Here is a 19,528-nt window from a genome sequence, read left to right on the forward strand (position 1 = left end):
ACCCGCTCGGACAAACTATCCGATATGTACCTAAGCTTCTCATGAACTATGGCCATCACGTGGTAGAAACAAATGAGATACACGTAGTCGGAATTCCCACAAAAAACTTTATTTTTCGCATTCGGTTGGCCAGTTTCAGCATCTGCCATAACGTACTTGGCCAGCTGCTGTCGCCCTGTCGAGGCGGTGAAAACTTTGCGAAGATTTGATAGCGCTATCGTGTACAGCTCCTTCAGTCGCTGACAACCGAAGAACAGAGCGAGTACGCGAAAGGACCGACATCTGTCAGAGACTTCACAGACGATGACAGAGTACGACACCTGGTTTAGCTTGAAGGTGGAGTACATGTGGAACACAAATGACCCCGGCTCATGGGTAGCACCGAGCAGCAGGCGCTTCGTGCTCAGTCCCGCCAAAACGTTCTTTTTTATCGGGGTCATTACAGAAGTCAGGCTTACCCTGAATGTCACGCTCCCAACCAAAGAAAAAAGGACGAGTGTCGGAAACCTCGGATCCATATGCCAGCTGGTCGATCTGGGCCACAATTTTGTCATTATAATCGTTTTGGCGAAGCGTCGTCTTCGTGAAATGAGTAATCAACCATCGCACTTGGTGCAGATTGGGAATCTTCGCCTTCGATAGCCTGTACCGTTTGGTCATACCCATGCGGATTCGAGCCGGCTTCAGGTCTTGCGACGTCATTTCATGACCATAGTCTTTCAGTCAAGGAGTCAGCTAGGGCTTGCTTGGTTTGCAGACTAGAGCCTCGCGAACACCAGACTCCGTGATCATCACTCTGTGGAGCTCTTGACTGGTAAGCACTTTGTCTACCCAGTGCCAATCATTTTAGGTGTCGCGCGCTTTGCATGTTTCCAAGGAACACCGTAGTAACTGGTATCTCATCCTATGCAGTCTAGTCAGCACGCATACGGAGCATGGAAAGAGCTGACTCTTGACAATGATTAACATCTTCATGTCTTCCAAAGGCAGCTGGGACTCTTCGCGAGCCATGTCGCTACAAATCGTCTTCCACACGTAGCTTGGGGCATCGTAGGTCGATATGAGAGTAGAAGACTTGAGAAAGGGGTGCGCAGGTGCTGCGTACATGTAGTTTCCAAAATGGATTGAGATCCATTGACACAAACTATTCTTTTCATTGGTAGAAACTCATCTTTGCTGACCAATGCGATTCGCTAGAATCGAATTGTATGAATTCACCAACATTTGGTGTGATCTGATCACACCAAATGTAGTACATACTGTGACACAGTGATCCTACCAACGCACGTGTACATTTAAACATTACCTCAAAGTAGTACTGTACATGTATGATGTGGCTTGATGTGTACGCTCATATTCTGTGCCGGGTTCTGTCTTAATAATCTTACTCCTTCGAGCTCGCAAATGATTATTGATAACCATTATGTAAAAGACCCTCGAGGATTTTTTTTCCTTTTAAGCTATCGCATGGTAAAAGGCTTCGTAAGCTACAGGCACATCGATCTTACTCACGTGGAGTCTTCGTCGTCAATGGTGAGCATATTCTCGGGGTCGTCGCAGTCATCACCAATTGGACAGTTGACGTCGTCGTCGGGCATGTGGTACAAACACTTGCTAATGAGGAACTCCTGACGGTACTTTTGCACGGCCACGTCTTCAGGAACGTCGTCGATGCAGACCTCGAGAAAGTATTTGAACAGGAACATGCCACCGATGAATATCGAGAACATCCACGCGCGAGTTGACGCTTCCAAATGATTAAAGAAATCGCCCGTGAAAATGACAACGGCGCCGTTCGTACACACCGAGATGGCAGCGAATGCCTGCAGTACCAGATACCAGTATCCCATGCTTCGCACATTACGCGGACGAGGACGGCGCGACTCAAAAATGAGACGGTAGGCGTCCAGGCGGATCTCAAAGTAATTGTTTACATACGAAAGCAGAGGTGCAAACGGGAAGGCAACGACAAACATTGTCGTGAAGCCGAACTGGAGAGCCATCTCGGTGTAGTCATCAAAGGTACCGTGCCAGTCATACTGCGCCATGAAGAGTTCGCGCTCGGCATCCGATTTCTTGTAGTCATCCAAATGTCCTAGTAGACGGTACTTACTGAAGTACACGAACAACCTCGGGATAGCCACTTCGGTGATATTCCCCACGAAAAGTCGAGAGCAAAACACAATAGCGAGCATGTACTCGAGCTCGTGCATGCAGCTAATGTCGCAGCCTTCAAAGCCCTCCTTCAAGAAGGCCACGTAGAATAAACCAGCATAGTTGTTGACAAACTGGAAGATCACAGTCTTGACGATGAGACTGTTCTCATATTCCATGTCGGTGCGGTGATTCTCCTGATCCACCAGCATGATGGACACGTAGTTGTAGATCTTTGTCATGATAGTGATCTGGACAACATTGGCCACTGAAGACACGATAGATCCGTACTTGTAGTCGTCTAGTACCAGCTTGTCCGAGTCATTGCCCTTCGTGAGGTCGTACGTCAGCATGAAAATCGACGAAACCAGCACGAACACAATCAAGATGAGGAACGAGATGACGACCCAGCTGTAAGCCACTCGCTTGAGCTTTTCACGCGGTGGGAAGTATCGTGTGGACTTGCCGTTCATGGGCGACGGGATGCGTTCACCGTAGAATTGTGGACGGAGGTTTACTGTCTCTGAGAAATGTGCTGTACCCCAGCGTAACGTCTCGCGTGAGTTGAGTCGCTTCCAGTTCTCGAGGTAAATGGTCATCCAGATGGTCATAAAGGCACCAAAGAGAGGCGAGACGTAGGCGAACACAGTGTTATAGTTGTCGTGAGGGATGGAATAGCTCACAATGCCCGTGACAATACCCACGAGTGTCGGGTACAGCAGCCACTTAGTGTAGTGCCCCAGATACAGAAAGTAGAGCGCCACTTTAACGCCAAAGTATTGGCAGATGCGGTCGAACGGCTGGTTCATAGGAGACATGTTCCATACAATCCAGTGCTCCTTGAGATCCATCTTCTCCTCTTCCTCGTGCAACGGATAAGTCTCCACAATGATCTCTTCGTAGACCAGACGATCGATATCTTGGCCAGCACCTGTCTGGTGGTTGGTGATGATGTGCTCGATGAGTCCGATGCGGTCGGTACTGGAGAAGAGCGAGCCATTTGGTCCCTTCCTGGCGTAAAAGTGCTGCAGGTCTCGCGCTTGGAAGTAAGGCGCGAAGATGTAGTCGAACGGCGAGTAGCGGTACGTTTGCTTCACGTCACGGATCGGGAAAGGCGCGATGCCGTACTCTGGGATACCGTTGAACGAGGCGCGACGTAGCTCCGTCGGATCCAGCTGCAAGTGCATCTTGAGCACCTCAGCCTCACGCCGCATGAGCTCCTCGGGTGCTCGGATCTTGCAGAAAACGAGCTCCTTGCCCACAGAGTAAAACAGTCGCAGTCGCAGTCCGGCGCCGCGTAGTCGCTTGATGATGGTGTCGCGCTCATCGCTCGCCTCGATCACATGCTTTGGCGGATTGGGGAACACGATCACATAGTCCCAGCGGCCGTTCGGCTCCACTGAGGATGTGCCGTAGTCCAGCGGCACCCGCAAGCGCAGCTCGGCCGTCTGCGGCTGAGGATAAGGGTCGCTCATGGGGGTCAACTCGTATTTGATTTTATGCTCATCGAAATTGATTTTGAGCTGATCCTGATTTACGAAATAAAACCCAAGCTGTGGAGCTAGAAAGCTCAAATATTTTAATACTTGATTCACAGTCAAGTGGCTTCAAAAATCAATGCATTTCACTACAGTACCGGTATGCAGCGACAGACCATCGAGCTCTGGGCCAGAGTCTGGCGTGTTGCGAATACCGGTACTGCACACGTCGTTCACCGCAACTATAATACTGTATTGTATTTTATTCTTCGAAGCAAAGCGAGCACACAGGCCGCCGGCACAAGCATAGAGCTCATTTATAAAAGCACGACAGGATCGCAGGTGGCTACACTGAAGTGCAACGGCCAGACTCCGCCGCGGAAATACGTGCGTCGGCGGCAATAGAGCAAGGCTGCTCCGTAAGAATAGCGAGTATGGTTAGATTCTCCTGCGCGAAGCGATTTTGTGCCTGTAGATTCTCGTCACCATACTCAGGGAGTTCCTCGCGCCACGCATACCCCACGTTCCCAGGTAACTGCGAAGTCGCTATCGCGGTAACGACTCGCTTCAGTAGAAGCAACACTACGTTAACTTAAAGATGCTGCTTGGGTGGTGGCTGAAAGCCGAATCGATACGCAGTTACGCCCCGTGTCAACGGAGACCAGCGGCTGCTGTCACGTTGGCCAGCCAATTGTCATCGAACGCTGCTTCGAATCTGACTCGTCACTCATGGAGATGGCCTTTTCTCTGTCCAGCATCGACCTATCGTATATCAGATGTTATATATTGTTTTATAAAGGTTTGTATAAAAGTGTTAAAAGCGTCATTGCATATTTAAGGCTGCAAGAAAACATAATTTTGAGCCTTTTCATGAACGCAGTGTATTTATTGTGCACAGGTAAACTTATCTTGAAAAGCCATATGCTTGGAGGGGGTCATCAAAGTTCAGATTCGGAGTGCAGAATCTTGTATGGCTGCGATGCGTCCTGGATGGCTCGCAGCATTTGCGATTTGGCTTGACGGTGGACAGATTCTACAAAAGCTGGACGCCGCTGTCATTGCGCGATCAAGGAGCAGGTGCAGCAACACCGCAGACAGCATGAGCTCCTCCTTCGCCAGCCTCGTCAAGCAGCGCACGCAGCGCGTCGGCACATTCATCGGCAGCGACACGAGCACGTTCATCTCGAACGTTTCTTCCCAGAGAGCTACGATACTAGCCTCGCCTTCGCTCTCGTCGGGCGCCGAAACGCTCGAAGATTGGATGTACTGGCAGCGCGACGCCAACAACGCGCACTGCTGGACGAAGGTGTACGGAGTTCTTGACAACGAGTTCTTGTGGCTGTTTAAGGGCAACCACTCGAGCCGGACCATGTTCTTACAGATTGCAGTTTCCAGCGTCGAGGTATCGGGACAGCGCCAGCTGCGGCTCGTGGACCCGAACGGCGAGGACATGGAAATCTGGCTGATGGACGAGGATAGCTTCGTCGTGTGGCGCCAGCGGCTCGAGGACGCCGCTGCGCTCACCACTCAGTTCTTCCGTATGACAGAGCTCGAGGCACATCGACTTCCGCGTAACAGCGCCTACCGCGGTAGTCTGGTCACCTATCGCCGCAACAGCAAGCGTACACGCTACAAGGCCGCTATCGAGTGGGTGGCGATGCGCTGGAAGCAGAAATTTGCGCGGTGATCCGACGAGTTGAGCAATGATATGACGACCGTGGTCTGGTCTACAGTAGTTGATCCGTCTGCCGCAGCTGCGGTGCTGGCCGACCTATCAAGCCTTGGTGTTTCGCATACCCGACTGGCCGGGTAAGTGCCGAGGCGCCCAACGCTGGCAGGAAAGACTTACGGGGTCAAGTTCGTTCCTTGACGACGTCCTCCATAATTATGGTGGGGTGTACCAGTAGCCACCTCCTACCTAACTTATTTAATCTCATGCGTTCCGGTACATTCAGAAGTATTATGTAAAATAGTGTGTTTCATGCCGACAGGCACCCCCGGCCACCGACCAGTGGTCGGCGACCACCAAGAAAATTTGGAGTTGCTCGGACGAGGTTGTGGTCCACAACTTGTGGAGAGGATTTGCCGTTTACGGCCTACAGTGCATGAGGACAAATTTACTTCAAGTAAAATACTGTGCTACCGTCGTCATGAAGACATCAGTTGGCGCTTGCCAGCAAATTTCCGCAGCTCTCCACGCTGGGATCCACAGTGGATCCATTTTCCAGGAGAGCGTGGGTTTGTTGTTGCATGGTGATCGTCTGTATAGAGACGAAAGCGCGCAACGGTTTCCCTCTGGTACATGTAACTCAAAAATCGACAACGCCCGTCTTCGCTCGCGCATGTCTCGCCCCCTCCGCAATCCCAGATCACTCCGCAATTTGCGCCGCCCAAATCCAGATCGGGTATTTATTGTAGGTTAGAAAGCGAGTCATGCGGCGACTGTCGTTGACGGCGATGCCGTCGCGCCGGCAGAAGCAGCAACAGCGTGCGAGTCTCAGCTCAGCGTATGGCAAGTCCACGAGGAGTCTGCGCTCTACGATCGGCAACTTCAGCATGCTCTCCTCATCCGCCGCAACATCGGCATCCTCGGAGTCGCTTAACTCGCTGTCGACCGCTTCCAGCTCGTTCTACGGCCCCATGGAAGACTACGACGACGTCGACGAAGAGGTCGAAGAACAGGAGTGTTGCGAACAAGGATGGATGTATTGGAAACAGCGCAACGACTGCTGGCTCAAGATGTACGCTCGTCTGCGCAATGAGTTATTGTGGCTCTCTAAGGGCGCGGACGACGTGGTGGCCGTCGTCCAGATTGCAGTCGCTGGAGTGCGTACCACCGACATTGGCGGCATCATCGCTCGCGGCCCTGCTGGTGAGAGCATGGAGCTCTTTGCTTACGAGCGGGAACGGACTGGGGACTGGATAGACGCGCTCTACGTCGCAGCTCAGCTTACTCAATCCTACGAGCGCTCGGTGGCGGCCGAACCAGCCGAGACCGAGGTTCCACAAAAGGAGAAAAAGGAAGTGGAGCAGGTGTATACAGGGACGCTGGTGGTCTACAACAAGGAGCAGAAGAAATCCCCTTGGAAGCAGCTCCTATCTACCAAGCGACTGCGCGCGGCGTGTCGCCGACGACTCGAGAAATTCGTGGACCGCTTGGACACTTCCAACTTGGAATCCAAGCGGTAGATAAAACGTTCCGGGCCTGGTAATTGCAGCCCCGAGAATTACAGTGGAAAGCACCAAGAGGGTGGCGCATGTAGCGTGCTCGACAGCTCGCACCCTATTTATCAAAGTATATTGCGCACTTGTAACAGCTCCGTTTTGTTGTCGTCAAGTGAACTCGCCCAGACTAAGGTTTCACTTGCTTTCATTACTTACCTCCTGCCGGACTTGGGTTCAGACAGAGGTGTCACTGATAAGAGCGTGTACTATAGTATTTACCGCCAAGTTGAGGCAACTTCGGAAGCGATGACAAGTTTTTGTTAAAGCACCAAGATTAGGCAGGATGACGGCACAGTTTTTCGGGCGAACGTCCCCGAATTTCGATTTCGGGTCGAAATCCAAGAGTTGGGCGTCATCTTGTTGATGCAAAATCCCGTGGGCCTGGCAAATTGCCAGTGGCAATGAAAAGCGAGGCTTTCCACCAAATCCAAGCAAAAAGCAAAAGAGCTGCATGTGACGGGTCACTGATCCGCAAAGGATTCTCACCATGTACAGTACGGCGTTTCGGTTTTTAACACGGCGTTATCCGGGCGTAAAACTCGTTCGTCCACTTGTGCATGTGTTGTTATTAATACTCCGAGCTTCTTGGAGCTGCATCAGATCAAGAGGGTTACTGTACTGAATATTAAGTCGAGGTGGTGAGCGCCACCTTCGATGATATGCACGGCAACCACCGTCCGAATAGTTCTGCAACACGCCTGTGGCTGAGCACGAATCGTACATGTAGTTTTCGTTGCTGAAGACGTTGTTGCTTGCAACCGACCACCGTAATGAGCTGTCGGCCACATGATGCGAGCATCAATGTCCCACTCTGCGTGGCAACTCGCATTGTCCGTTGTGAAGTTCAATGGTGCGCTCCAGAACATGTCCGTAATTGTTGGGCCGTACAGCTCCGCACAGTAGATGTGGTTCCAGAAATTGCTGTCCATCGTGTCCTCATTTGACGGTGCGTTCAGCTGGAGACACTCCTTGTTGTGGGTGCTGTCGTAGTATACTCCGATCGTCTTTGAAAACGCTCGTAGCAGCTCCAATTCGCCCTCTTCAGTCTCGTCGAAAGTGTCGCGCAGATGAGAGCAGGCCACACGCATGGGGAAAGTAGACAGTTCGCTAACTCCTGACATCCACTATGTAGGACGATGGATACGGGTAGTTGCCCATAGCCATAGAATAGAAGGCGTCTCTCGTCCACCCCCATCAGCATATCAATGTCTTCTACAGTTCCCAGTGGGGTTTCGTCACAAGAGAAAACGCTCGTTTCAGTTTACTACGACCGTCTTCAGTTTCACCCAGAGATTTCATGGCCGTCCACGCTTGACGGATCTTTGGCACGCAGTTTTCCGCTGACCCGGCGGCAGTGAATGTTGCCACTTGCGCATATCCTCCAAGGTCATGAGGAACTCCGTCGCCAAAATACGACAAGATTGGGGCGGAGGCTTCAATGATCCCGTCGATGGATGTGAGGGTATTTCATGCGGAGCCAAGATCCCAACGAGCCACCGAAATCTGACATTATCAGATAGACGTCGTCAAGACACTTTTATCAGACTGATATTATCGACTCTACCACAGTCAAAAGTCGAGAAGCTGATCAGTAGTTTCATGCTGGTTGCAATTGAGCTAATAGTATTGACAAATGCTGCATATTCATACGCTAGAACCACTGAGTCTTTCTCTCCTCCAAGCTGCTCCCTTGTATAAAATGTTGCCATCTCATTCACTGGCGACGGCAGCTTTACGCTCGTAAAACTCTCGAGCCCACTTGTGCATGTGCTGTTTTTCCGCCTCGCGCACGGCCAGAACCGACGCAGTGTCGAGTTCGTTGCTAAACATGAGATCAAGGTGGTGGGCGCCTCCTTCAACCGATAAAGCAACAACAGAGTCCGAGTAGTTCTGTAGCACTCCCGTACCCGACCACGGATCGTAATTGCCGTTGCTGAAGACGATGTTGCTCGCCGCCTTTAGAGCCTTGCGACCACCATACTGCGTCGTGGCCCACAACGGACGAATCTCGACCCCCCACTCGCGTTTGCAATTCTCATTATCAGCAGTAAAGTTCCACGGAATAGACCAGAACATATCGTTCACACCGTCAACGTTCTGAGGCTGATAAATCTCGGCACAAAAGATGTAGTCCCAGAAGTCCGAGTCCAGAGCAGACTCATTGGAAGCAGCATTAAGCTCGTAGCACTCTTGGTGTTTTGTGCTATTATAGTACACACCCAGTGATTTGGCAAACGCGGACAGGAGAGCCACCTCATCATCTGGAGCGAACTCGTCAGCAACAAAGGAACATGCCACGCGGACTGGGTATGCGGGTAGAACACTAACGCCATTCATGATGTACGACGACGGGTACGGGTAGTTCCCCATGGCCATGTAGTCAAATGCCGACTTGGCCCAGTCCATGACCTCATCCACATCCTTTCGGGACTCCAGCTTCACGGAATCACAAAGTGAAAGCGCCCTTTTCAGCTGCTTTCGACCGTCTTCAGTGTCTCCTAGTTTCTTCATTGCTGGCCACGTGCGGCGGATGTTTGGTACACAGTTTGGAGCAGAGCCCGCTTCCTCGGACGCATCAAAAGTCACAATGCGTTCGAACGAGCCCTTGTCTAGAGGAACTTCGTCCCCGAGGAATGAAAGGATTGGAGCCGACCCCGCAATAACCCCGTCAATGATGTGGGGGTATTTCATGCGGAGCCAAGATCCCAACATACCGCCGTACGAGCCACCGAAACCAATGACAGGGATATCAAGCTTCCATTCAGTCTTCAAGTAAGTGATCAACACCGCAAAGTCTGCCAGTGCCTGCTCCGTCGACAGATATTTCATGTGCTTCGTCACGTCCTTCCCGAACGGTACCGACTTGCCAAAGTATCGGTGCTCCGCGAACACGAGCATAGCACCGAACTCGTCGGCGTTCTCCCACATGAGACCCGTGTGGTTTAGGTACAACTCGACATCCGCCTCATTGCCGACGTAGAAGAACATGACGCCTCCGGGTCGGAATTGCTTGTCACAGACGAAGTATCGTTGCTGGTAGGTGGGCGCTCCGACGTCGAAGTGGTCGAGTGTCTGCGTCAAGAACTTCTCATCGCATTGTGCTAGCAGGTTCGTCGGTACGACGTCCATGTTTAGGGTCGGTAAATGGTGCTGATCAAAGGTGGTAGTGACGGGAGCAGTTGATTCATCTCCCTTCCAGTTGAATACCGTCGCGAGAAGAAGCACAGGCGTCACCACCAGCCCGACAATTGCCAGTAGCAAGTGGCGACGACGCCGTAGCGAGTCCTCACGATGGACAGTCGCTGTCTTGAGCAGCATGGGCGTCTTCTCTTGAGCCATGGAACTTCCAGCAGCTTGTTTGATGAGTGTTGAAATCAGATCTAAAAAGAGTTGCAGCACAAATTCTAACGCTTTAACACTTTCGTTTTAGCGCTTTTACAGCTTTGCTGTTTGTGAATGTCGCCCCAAGGTCTTCCCAGACCCTCCCCCTTTTTAGGCCGCGTGGCTTGCTCGATATCCGAAAAGCTTCGAGGCAGGAAGAGCATCCGATCGCCTCCAGGCCATGAACAACCCTCCGTACCAGCCGTACGGCGGACCGCCGCACCAGAATATGCAGCATCATCCGCCGCAGCAAAATATGCAGCAACAACAACCGCCGCAATCGCAACCTCCGCGTGCTGGTGCCTTTCGGCCCTTCAACCCTGCTCAGGTGAATGCTCCGCTTTCGGGCAGTGGCGGCCCTGCCTTCGCACATAGCGCCAGTAGCGGCCCGCCCTCCACGGGAAGCCTCAATGCACCACCTCACCAGCAGCATATGGGCAATGCCCCGCGCGGCTTCGTGCCGCAGAACCGCAGCTTCTCGTCGGGTCCTGCCAGCCAGCCTACAGGCCCACCTCCGCAGCAATTCGGCAGCCAGCCAGCTCCTATGAGCGGCCCGGGTTATGGCCCACCTCGAGCAGGTCTGCCCAACGTCCAACAACAGCAAATGATGCGTGGCCCGCCGCCGGCAGGTGCAGCGCCTCCTATGGGTCAGGCTATGCGTGGCCCGCCACCTCCGGGAGCTGGAGCTATGAATCAGGGACCCCCGAATGCTCAAAATGGATTCACGCAGCAATTCGCCAACATGGGACTTAGCAACGGACCGCCCGGTCCGGCCGCGGCCGGGCCGCCTAGAGGCCCCCCAATGGGAGGAGCTCCACCCCCACCTATGGCCGGCAGTATGGCACCTCCTGGTGCCCCGGCCGCTATGAATCAGCAGCAACAGCCCAAGGCCTACAACAACAATCTCCCGAGCGGCAACTTCCAGCAGCCAGACACGATGAACGGTGCGCCGTCTGAATGTAGCCGCCGATCTTGACGTATAAATTCACATTTTTTGTTACAATTTTGCAGATGGATATGGTGGCCAACCGGGTTTCCAGAACCAGCAGGCGCAGCAGCCTTCACCGTTGACTGAGGAGATGATGGCGTCCCAGTGTGACCCAAGATACATGCGCCTGACGGTGAATGCACTACCGCACTCGCTCGACCACGCCAACAAGTCGAAGCTTACGTACGGACTGATTATTCGCCCGTTGGCGCCGCCTGACGAGGGAGACGAACTGGATGTAGTGAATTTTGGTCCTACTGGAGTCGTGCGTTGCCGTCACTGCCGGACATACATGAACCCATTCGTGCAGTGGGTGGATAATGGCCGTCGCTGGCGATGCAATCTCTGTGGTGTATCCAACGACGTCGCAAGTTCGTATTTTTGCCATTTGGGAGCCAATCAGCTGCGTCAGGACCGTGATGAACGCCCCGAACTTAACTCTGGCAGCGTGGAGATTATTGCGCCTTCCGAGTACATGATGCGTCCTCCTCAGCCGCCCTGCTACGTGTTTGTCATTGATGTCTCGGCCACTGCTGTGGCGTCGGGTTCCGTTCAGATCGCGGTGGATACTATCAGGGAACAGCTCGATAATCTGCTTGGCGCTCCACGCACACGTGTGGGGTTCCTCACGTACGACAGCTCGATCCACTTCTACAACCTGAAGGTTCGTGCTGCCTACAGTGCGTTTGTGCTCGATATATAAGTCTGATCGCTTGTTTTTTGCTTGAATTCTGTGTCTACAGTCGACGCTCAAGGCCCCGCAGATGATGGTGGTAGCGGATCTGGACGAACTCTTTATCCCTATCCCGGATGAGCTGCTTGTGAACTTGAGCGACTCGCGTGAGATCGTCGAAATGCTGTTGGAAACGCTGCCCAGTATTCACCAGAACGCTCGCTCCGCTGAAACTGCGCTTGGACCTGCGATCCGCGTCGCTTTTAAGCTCATGGTACGTGTTCGTTTTTGTTTCATTGGTTCTTTGTGTTGTACTGACAGTAGATATGCCTGCTGCAGTCGTCTATCGGTGGTAAAATGCTCGTTTTCCAGAATTCGCTGCCATCAACTGGAAACGGAGCACTGCGAAACCGCGACAACCCGCGACTTTACGGAACGGACAAGGAACACACTTTACTGCAAGCTGTCGACACGTACGTTACTTGGTCTTGGACGCGCAATTATTGGTCATAACTGACGTGTTTTTTTCGGCCTTTTGCAGCTTCTACCGTACCAACGCCATTGATTTCTGTCGCCAACAAGTCAGCGTCGACATGTTTCTGTTTTCTTCCATGTACACTGATATCGCCTCCTTGGGTACGTTACCACTTGCTAGTGTTCAATGGAGTAATTCGTTAACGTGTCAACTAATGTGATAATCTGTGGGTACTCAGGCTCACTGTCGAAATACTCGGCAGGTCAAGTATACTATTACCCAGCGTTCAATGCGGAGCGAGATGGCGAGAAGTTCAGCAACGAGTTGGCGCACTGTCTTGCTCGCGAGACTGCGTGGGAGGCTGTGATGCGTGTGCGCTGCACCAAGGGCATGCGTCTTGCGAACTTCTACGGCAACTTCTTCTTGCGTGGACCTGATCTACTGGCACTGCCGACGTGCAACGCAGATTCGACCTTCGCGGTGGAGATTACGCACAGCGACGCGTTGCTGACGTCCTCGACGATATCCGTGCAGGCTGGTCTGCTGTACACGAACTCGATCGGCGAGCGACGTATCCGCGTGCACACAATTTGCATCCCTGTTACCAAGCGTACGTCTATAATGAGCTTAAGTTGTGAGTTTGATGACGTATCGACACTAATGTCATTGTTATTATTGCTGTAGTGTTCGCGGAGCTCTTCCGCCAGGTGGACCAGGACGCTCTATGCAACATCATGGCCAAAAACGCACTGGAAATTGCTCTTAAGACGGGACTGGACAGTGGGCGTTCGCGTCTGCAGACACAGTGTGCAGACATTGTACGCGCCTACCGCAACTCTGGTGCATACGGAGCAAAGCAAGCGTCTGGATATCAGTTGCACCTTCCTGAGTCTCTGCAGCTTCTGCCTCTGTACATCGTACGTCTTTTTTTGGTGTGGGGACCCATTTTTCGGTTGAGATGAGACTGACCTCCATGATGTTTACAGATGTCGCTATTGAAAAACTCGACTTTACGTGGCGGCACCGACATAAACGTGGACGAACGGACATTCCTGCAGTATGAGGTACGGCTGTCTTTTAACACGTGTGCAACGACGCAAATCAGGACGCTGACGTAGCATTGCGTATTATTTTTTACAGCTGAACAACATGCCTGTCGAGCTATCACGGGTGTTTATTTACCCTCGGATGTTCGCTCTACACAACATGCCGCCCGAGGCAGGTTTACCTGCAGAAGATCAAGCCGAGGGTGCTGACGATAACAGCGCCACCTCCATCGTGTTGCCGCCTGTGATCAATCTGTCGATCGAGCGACTGCAGTGCGACGGAGTGTTCCTGCTGGACGACACGTTGAGTCTGTACCTGTGGGTGGGTCGTTCGGCTCCTCCTGAGCTTCTTGAGAGTCTTCTTGGCGTTCCGTCCATGGAGGGCGTGGACTGTAGCCAGGTGCGTAGCTCTTTAGCTACGGATAGTCCGGTAGTCGATTTATTAACTGATCTTTTGTGTGGTGTTGTGCTCAGATAAAACTTTTGGCGCCGCACGACGACACAAGCAACCGCGTAGACGCCATCTTGGCAGCGATCCGTGCAGAAAGATTGCCACATCAGAACGTGGTGATCATGCGGGAGGGCGACCCGGCCGAGGGACGTTTCTTCTGGAAACTTGTAGAAGACCGGGCCAGTTTCTCCGGTGGATCGTACTCGTACTCGGAGTACTTGGGTCAGATCAGTCGCATGAGCCTCTCGGGCGGCAGTGGTGGAAGATAGATTGCAAACAGTTTGAAGAAGAAAAAAACTCGTCGCGGATCGGACGGGCAGTGCTAACGAGGACGAATACGAATGGATGAGTACACCCCCTTTTAGATACAGCATGTACACATTCTTTCCAAGGCTAGAAACTGGTTCTCTTTGCGTATTTAACGCTTTCGATCGCTTGGATACCAGACAGTGTGCAGTTTATCCTTGTGGAGACGTATGGTCAAGCCATGTGATGTTATGCTTGCCGTGGCAGCATGTGTCCAGTATATTTGCCCTGATACTTGAAGCTGTAATGCTCCACAGGTACCTCCTCAATGCTCCAGCTTGTACGTGAACACTTTCTGATTGAGCGGATGTATCTTGTCCATGTGAAAAGCTAGCAAGCAGCACATTGAGGAGGACGCCACAGCGGCAAGCCACACGACGCCTCACTTGACGATTTCCAGTGTATCAGCGCTACTTAGTATTACGAGTATTAATACACCCACCCACCTTACTTACTAGCTGTCTTGTCGACAAGTTGTATCACTGCAACTCAGTTGCGCGCTGGGTTCTTGGTGCAAAAACTTGCTTGCCGAAAAGCTCCGGTCCAAGTTGCAACTTGCAACACGAAACTTGACATCTGGCCATAGAAATCTCGACCAACGTGGTACACTGAACCGTCCCTTATTACACATGGTGAGCGCCGTCCGGAGTGCTCCATGGCTGGATCGTGGTGTTGGGGCAGAGAAGTCGAATCATTTGGTGAAAACCGAAACGCGGCGCAACTTGGTTCCTCGCTTTCGAGGAGTTGGGAGTTCGTAATGGAGTGCCCGCCTACCAAATACTCAATGTTCTCACAGCAGTTCTTTGTGGCCGGGTCCAGGGAGAGTCTGGGATTGCGTCGAGCACGCGCGACTTTCATGGACCCGCGTACGCCTCGTATCTCGGACGAGCTGTACCCACGCGGTGAGACTTTTTGTTGCGCCAAAGCGGCGGCGTCTCCACGCGATATTCGCCAGTCTCGCGACTCCTTTCTGAGCTCAGTATCAACAGCGTCATCTTCGAGGATCTCGTCGCCACTACCGCAGGATATTCGAATTCAGGGTTGGATGTACTGGGCCCGTCGCGAAGACAGCACCGCCCAAGAAGCGGAGCGGTACACGAAGGTTTACGCCGTACTACGCAACGAGTTCCTCTTGCTCTACCGTAACGACCAACGTCCGTCCAAGAAGGTGAGACCGCTGCCATTAGTGCAAATCGCTGTGGCTAGCTCATGGCGCGGCGTGGACGGCGTCCTGCACGTCGAGGACCCGTACGGTGAGGAGATGGAGCTACATCTGTACGAGCGTCAAGACTTTGAGATGTCTCGACGATGGGGTGACGCTCTGGAACAGGCGTCGGAGCTCACCCACGCACACTTTTCCAACTTCGACGTTAAGGTCGAAGACTTGTCCCGTGGTAGCGTCTATCGCGGCACACTCCATGACTTCCGCATGACACGTGAAAGTTCCATCCGGAAATCTGTGACACAAATCACCAAGTTCACAAGCTGGAACTCGTTGCGGAAATTTATCCCAAATCGGATCTCAAGTCGCATGAAATACTCCCGATCTTCTTCACCGAATTGAGGAAAGTACTCGTATTTATCAACTAGGTAGCCTCCAACATTCCGTCGGCAGAGTGGATCGGTGACTTGTAAAATAAACTAATTTTACATGACAATACACTCACTTTTTCGTGGCTTCTCTATCCTCTTTGGTACGGTTAGACCTTCACTGTCTTCAGGATTGCCGACCATGGCTGGATACGTCGTTAATCTACTCATTGTGGCAGTCGCTAAAGAGCCATCAGCACGTACACTGCGCGGACTAATGTCCAGGTTGAGAGCTTGAGCTCGATACTCTTTAGATGACAGCGACCGAGCCACGGATTCTGGTTTCTCGAATGGCTTTTCAGAGTCATCCTGTGCAGCTTCTACGACCTTTGAAACAGTATCCTTTTCCACTTCCGCTCGAGACCTTCTTTTGTTTGTTGTTCTTGGGCGTTCCCTACTAGATTTGACAATGCGAGCAGTAGTTTCCTCACTAACGTTAACAGGTAAATCGATCGTCTGAATGCGTTCTGGTAATGTCAGAATTGGAGTTGCGGTCGTCTCTTTGAAAAATTGCTCCTCAAGCTTGACCTTCAACAGTTTATTCATCCGTTCGAGACTTTCCAGAGCACAACGCAGATCTGTGTTTTGCGTTCTCTCAAACTCGAGATATTGCTGCAATGTGATGACTTCTTGTGTTTTATTCTCGAGTTCGAGAGTGTTTTCGGCCAGAGTTTTCTCTTGGACAGCTAGTTGCTCTCGATACTGTTGCAAAGTAGTGTCTGAGTTTTCGTCCTCCATCATTTGTCCCTTTCGACGACGCATTGACTTCTTCTTGTTCAGTAGCGTATTACGGCCATTTGCATCAGCATTGTAGAACTGAATCGAGCCATCACCGTAGGACAGATCAGCGGACGACGTCGTAGTTTTAAGGTCAACAGCATGAGACGCCACTTTGTTTAGGTTACTGCTTGGTACAATCCCAAAGATATAAAATTCCAGAGGTGAGTTTTGGAGAAATTCTACCAACTCGGGCGTAACAATTTGCTCGATCACGACGTTAAAATCGAGTTTAGGATTCACAGACGGCGAAGATATTGGCTCCGACTTGTGTTCCGCTGCATCTTCGTGCTCCTGAGTATTCCCACTCCATTTGAAACTTACGTATGCGTTTTTACATAATTTACCAGGAATTCCTCGAAGTGATTCGACAAAAATATTGATCCGCATGTTTGATCCAATGAAGTTCGTAAGCGTGGGGAGAACAAGTGCCTCTATATCCTCCGGACACGTCTCCACTAGTCGGTGCTGACAAGCCTGCCACTCATGCGAGAGAATAGTTGGAGTGATCTCGCACTTCAGACTACCATTCGTCCCACCCGTATGATTGAAAATCGAAGTTGTCTCGTTGATCTTGCAGCCAAAATTAAGATTCCTGAGAAATACAAAGCTTTTGCCAATCAATTGAGGCTTTGGGGGGTCGTAAAAGGGATCGCAATCGTCGCCATACGTACACTTCCATGTATCCACATACGCTGGCAATCGGTTGTGCTCAATGAAAGTCTGGTACATTTCACGCATCACGTAAACATTGGCATGGAATTGTTCAATGTCCCACATGACGCTTCGAAATGTGCCAGATTCCTGGAAATTCACCTCCACTTTCAACTCGGCTCCGATCCCGTTACTGATGGTCAGTTCTTCGTCTTCGAGGATCTCAGAAGTTCTTGAGAGAGCGGTCAGTGTGGGACCACAAGTGATGAGACGTAGGGTGAACAGCGTCTGCTTTCGAAGCTCATCGGCTATGGAGTTGGCTTCATTCACCAATGGAATAGACTGCAGTAACTGATCATCGAACTTCAATCTCTCCACTCGTTCCCTCTCTTTCTGGGACCCCAGCACTTTGGCTTCTCGCATCTGCTTTTGTAGTGACATTTCGAGTTCTTTTTGTCGTTCGACCAGTTCTTGCTGCTTTTTCTCGAATAGAATCTCAGCTTTGACCAGCTCTTCGGCCAGTTTCGACTCTTGCTGCGCTAGTTTCTCCGCGAGTTTTTTCTTGTCGTTGTCGCCTTCAGTTTGCATCTGCGTCTTGATTTCCAGCTCCTTCACTTTCATCTGTTCGTTCAGTGCTCGAACGTGTTGCTCCCATTCGTCTCGCTGCTTTCCAAGCTTTTCTTCGGCGCGTTTCTGCTCTACTTGCATCATTTCCTTCATTTTTTTCATTCGAACGTCCATTTCTTGCTTCTCCTTTTCAGCGATCACTTCAGCTTCGATCGCTGCTTTGAGCTGCTTGCTGTTAAGTTCTTTCATCGCGCATTGCCAATCAAATCTTGACTCGTGCGCTAGCTCATCCGTAGTCGGGTGTTCAGACCGTGCAGAGGGTATCACAACCCGAAAGACATTCGAGTTGCCCAATACCAAGCGATCACAGTGATGCAACTCTCGTTCCTCGTTTTCTTCAAGTGGCTCTGCATTCACAAACACCTTCGCTCCATGACAGGCGGTGATGAACAGAGCGGACAGTTCTCTCTTTTCCTCTTCAAGGTCTTCGTCAATTGTCTGTGATTGCTCCCGTCGGATGATAAAGCAATGTTCTTTTAGGATACCTAGTCCACCAACGACGATATTTTGTTCTTCATCGGCATCGATACGACCAATTCTATTGACACCAAGGTTGATAAAGTACACGAGCTTTTCAGACATTTGCTGGTCTTCATTCAGGTTGAGCAAGTGAGGATTCGTCACGGTCTTTTCCTTCAGCTCGTTCGCATTACTGACAAGTCCAAGGACCTTGAGCTGCTCTTCGCGTTTTCTAGCCAGTTCTTCAGTCTCTTTAAGTCGCTCATTCCACGATTTCTATCAAAACATGAGGAAATAAGTACAAGAGAGTAGAAAATTCAGAGAAACTTACCTCGCTTTCTTGGAGTAAGCGCTGGTTCTCTTCAAGTTGTTCTCGAATCGCAGCCAACTCGTGCTCACGAGCTGTATTTATCTGTGGCGATCTGGAGCTATGAAACTCACCACTAAGTTCACCTTCACCACCCACACCTCTTGATGGTGGCCGAGCGTCCATGTTTTCCATCATAGATTTCCGAAGCATTTCGAGCTCTTCCTTCAGCTGTCGGATGAGAATCTGGTTGGGATCTTCGTTTACGATGGCTTTGTTCTTGATCTGCTTCGCTCGATCCGCATAACGCAGAGTACCCAGCGTTTCCTTCCGAAAAAAAAGTTGCTAGACATAATTTTTAATAAAAACTAGAGCATGCTCACTCTTACCGAATAATTAACACTAGCCGGACTTAACGCAGCGATCATGATCGTTTTCGAGTTGCCACCAAGCGAATCCTTCAGTAAATGAGTCTATGATTCCAACGTTATAGAAAGTTTAAAACCAAATGAAAATAGCAGAAAAGACTTACGAGCTTTGAATTTCGGTACGGGACCAGCCCTTTCTTGCCATTTGCCAAGTCTGCTAAAGCGGAAATGCAATTTCCTAACGCTGATAACGACTTCAGCACCGTGTTAGCTCGCTTGATGCAGTATTAAAACCAATACAATATGTGTGTTGTACCTGGTTAATAGCAGCGCCTTCTTTTAATCGAGACCCTGTCGCCCCCGTGCTAGCAGCTCGTTCGCTTCCTGCCAGATCGATGAGATTGATCCGACTCACTTTGTCCATAACTTTGCCCGTGGATGGATTCAGCTCGGACTGCGTAACAATTATTTGAAAAATCGTATGTGCTCTCGAGCTTGTGGCGTTCATGTTGGTAGAGGCAGTTGTCCGCGCAAGAATACCAGCATTCATCAGCTGTATAATAAAAAAA

General features: G+C 51.1%; 7 protein-coding genes across 7 annotated transcripts; 4 read left to right on the plus strand and 3 right to left on the minus strand.

The window, feature by feature from the left end:
* Positions 1-1,508: 1,508 nt before the first annotated feature.
* Positions 1,509-4,390, minus strand: PITG_12256 (anoctamin-like protein; the record flags this gene model as incomplete). Its single annotated transcript, XM_002900814.1, has 3 exons — positions 1,509-3,715; positions 3,791-3,874; positions 4,336-4,390. 3 exons carry the CDS (start codon positions 4,388-4,390, stop codon positions 1,509-1,511), a joined length of 2,346 nt encoding a protein of 781 aa, XP_002900860.1.
* A 341-nt stretch (positions 4,391-4,731) lies between these two features.
* Positions 4,732-5,319, plus strand: PITG_12257 (uncharacterized protein; the record flags this gene model as incomplete). The annotated part of the gene is made up of 1 exon (XM_002900815.1): positions 4,732-5,319. One exon carries the CDS (start codon positions 4,732-4,734, stop codon positions 5,317-5,319), a length of 588 nt encoding a protein of 195 aa, XP_002900861.1.
* A 706-nt stretch (positions 5,320-6,025) lies between these two features.
* PITG_12258 (uncharacterized protein) lies at positions 6,026-6,821 on the plus strand (the record flags this gene model as incomplete). Its single annotated transcript, XM_002900816.1, has 1 exon — positions 6,026-6,821. One exon carries the CDS (start codon positions 6,066-6,068, stop codon positions 6,819-6,821), a length of 756 nt encoding a protein of 251 aa, XP_002900862.1.
* Positions 6,822-8,567: 1,746 nt separating this feature from the next.
* On the minus strand, positions 8,568-10,196 carry PITG_12259 (lysosomal Pro-X carboxypeptidase, putative; the record flags this gene model as incomplete). Its single annotated transcript, XM_002900817.1, has 1 exon — positions 8,568-10,196. One exon carries the CDS (start codon positions 10,194-10,196, stop codon positions 8,568-8,570), a length of 1,629 nt encoding a protein of 542 aa, XP_002900863.1.
* A 186-nt stretch (positions 10,197-10,382) lies between these two features.
* PITG_12260 (protein transporter Sec24) lies at positions 10,383-14,140 on the plus strand (the record flags this gene model as incomplete). The annotated part of the gene is made up of 10 exons (XM_002900818.1): positions 10,383-11,182; positions 11,250-11,890; positions 11,970-12,173; positions 12,239-12,372; positions 12,441-12,535; positions 12,613-12,984; positions 13,059-13,291; positions 13,361-13,438; positions 13,515-13,820; positions 13,895-14,140. The coding sequence occupies 10 exons, from the start codon at positions 10,420-10,422 to the stop codon at positions 14,138-14,140; spliced, it is 3,072 nt and encodes a 1,023-aa protein (XP_002900864.1).
* Positions 14,141-14,934: 794 nt separating this feature from the next.
* Positions 14,935-15,741, plus strand: PITG_12261 (uncharacterized protein; the record flags this gene model as incomplete). Its single annotated transcript, XM_002900819.1, has 1 exon — positions 14,935-15,741. The coding sequence occupies one exon, from the start codon at positions 14,935-14,937 to the stop codon at positions 15,739-15,741; it is 807 nt and encodes a 268-aa protein (XP_002900865.1).
* Positions 15,742-15,824: 83 nt separating this feature from the next.
* PITG_12262 (kinesin-like protein) lies at positions 15,825-19,509 on the minus strand (the record flags this gene model as incomplete). The annotated part of the gene is made up of 9 exons (XM_002900820.1): positions 15,825-15,857; positions 15,909-16,013; positions 16,104-16,164; positions 16,303-18,560; positions 18,616-18,686; positions 18,738-18,918; positions 18,981-19,064; positions 19,124-19,213; positions 19,276-19,509. The coding sequence occupies 9 exons, from the start codon at positions 19,507-19,509 to the stop codon at positions 15,825-15,827; spliced, it is 3,117 nt and encodes a 1,038-aa protein (XP_002900866.1).
* Between the last annotated feature and the right edge of the window lie 19 nt (positions 19,510-19,528).

The sequence above is a fragment of the Phytophthora infestans genome, genomic scaffold, assembly GCF_000142945.1.
Source record: "Phytophthora infestans T30-4 supercont1.24 genomic scaffold, whole genome shotgun sequence".
Lineage (NCBI taxonomy): Eukaryota > Oomycota > Peronosporomycetes > Peronosporales > Peronosporaceae > Phytophthora > Phytophthora infestans.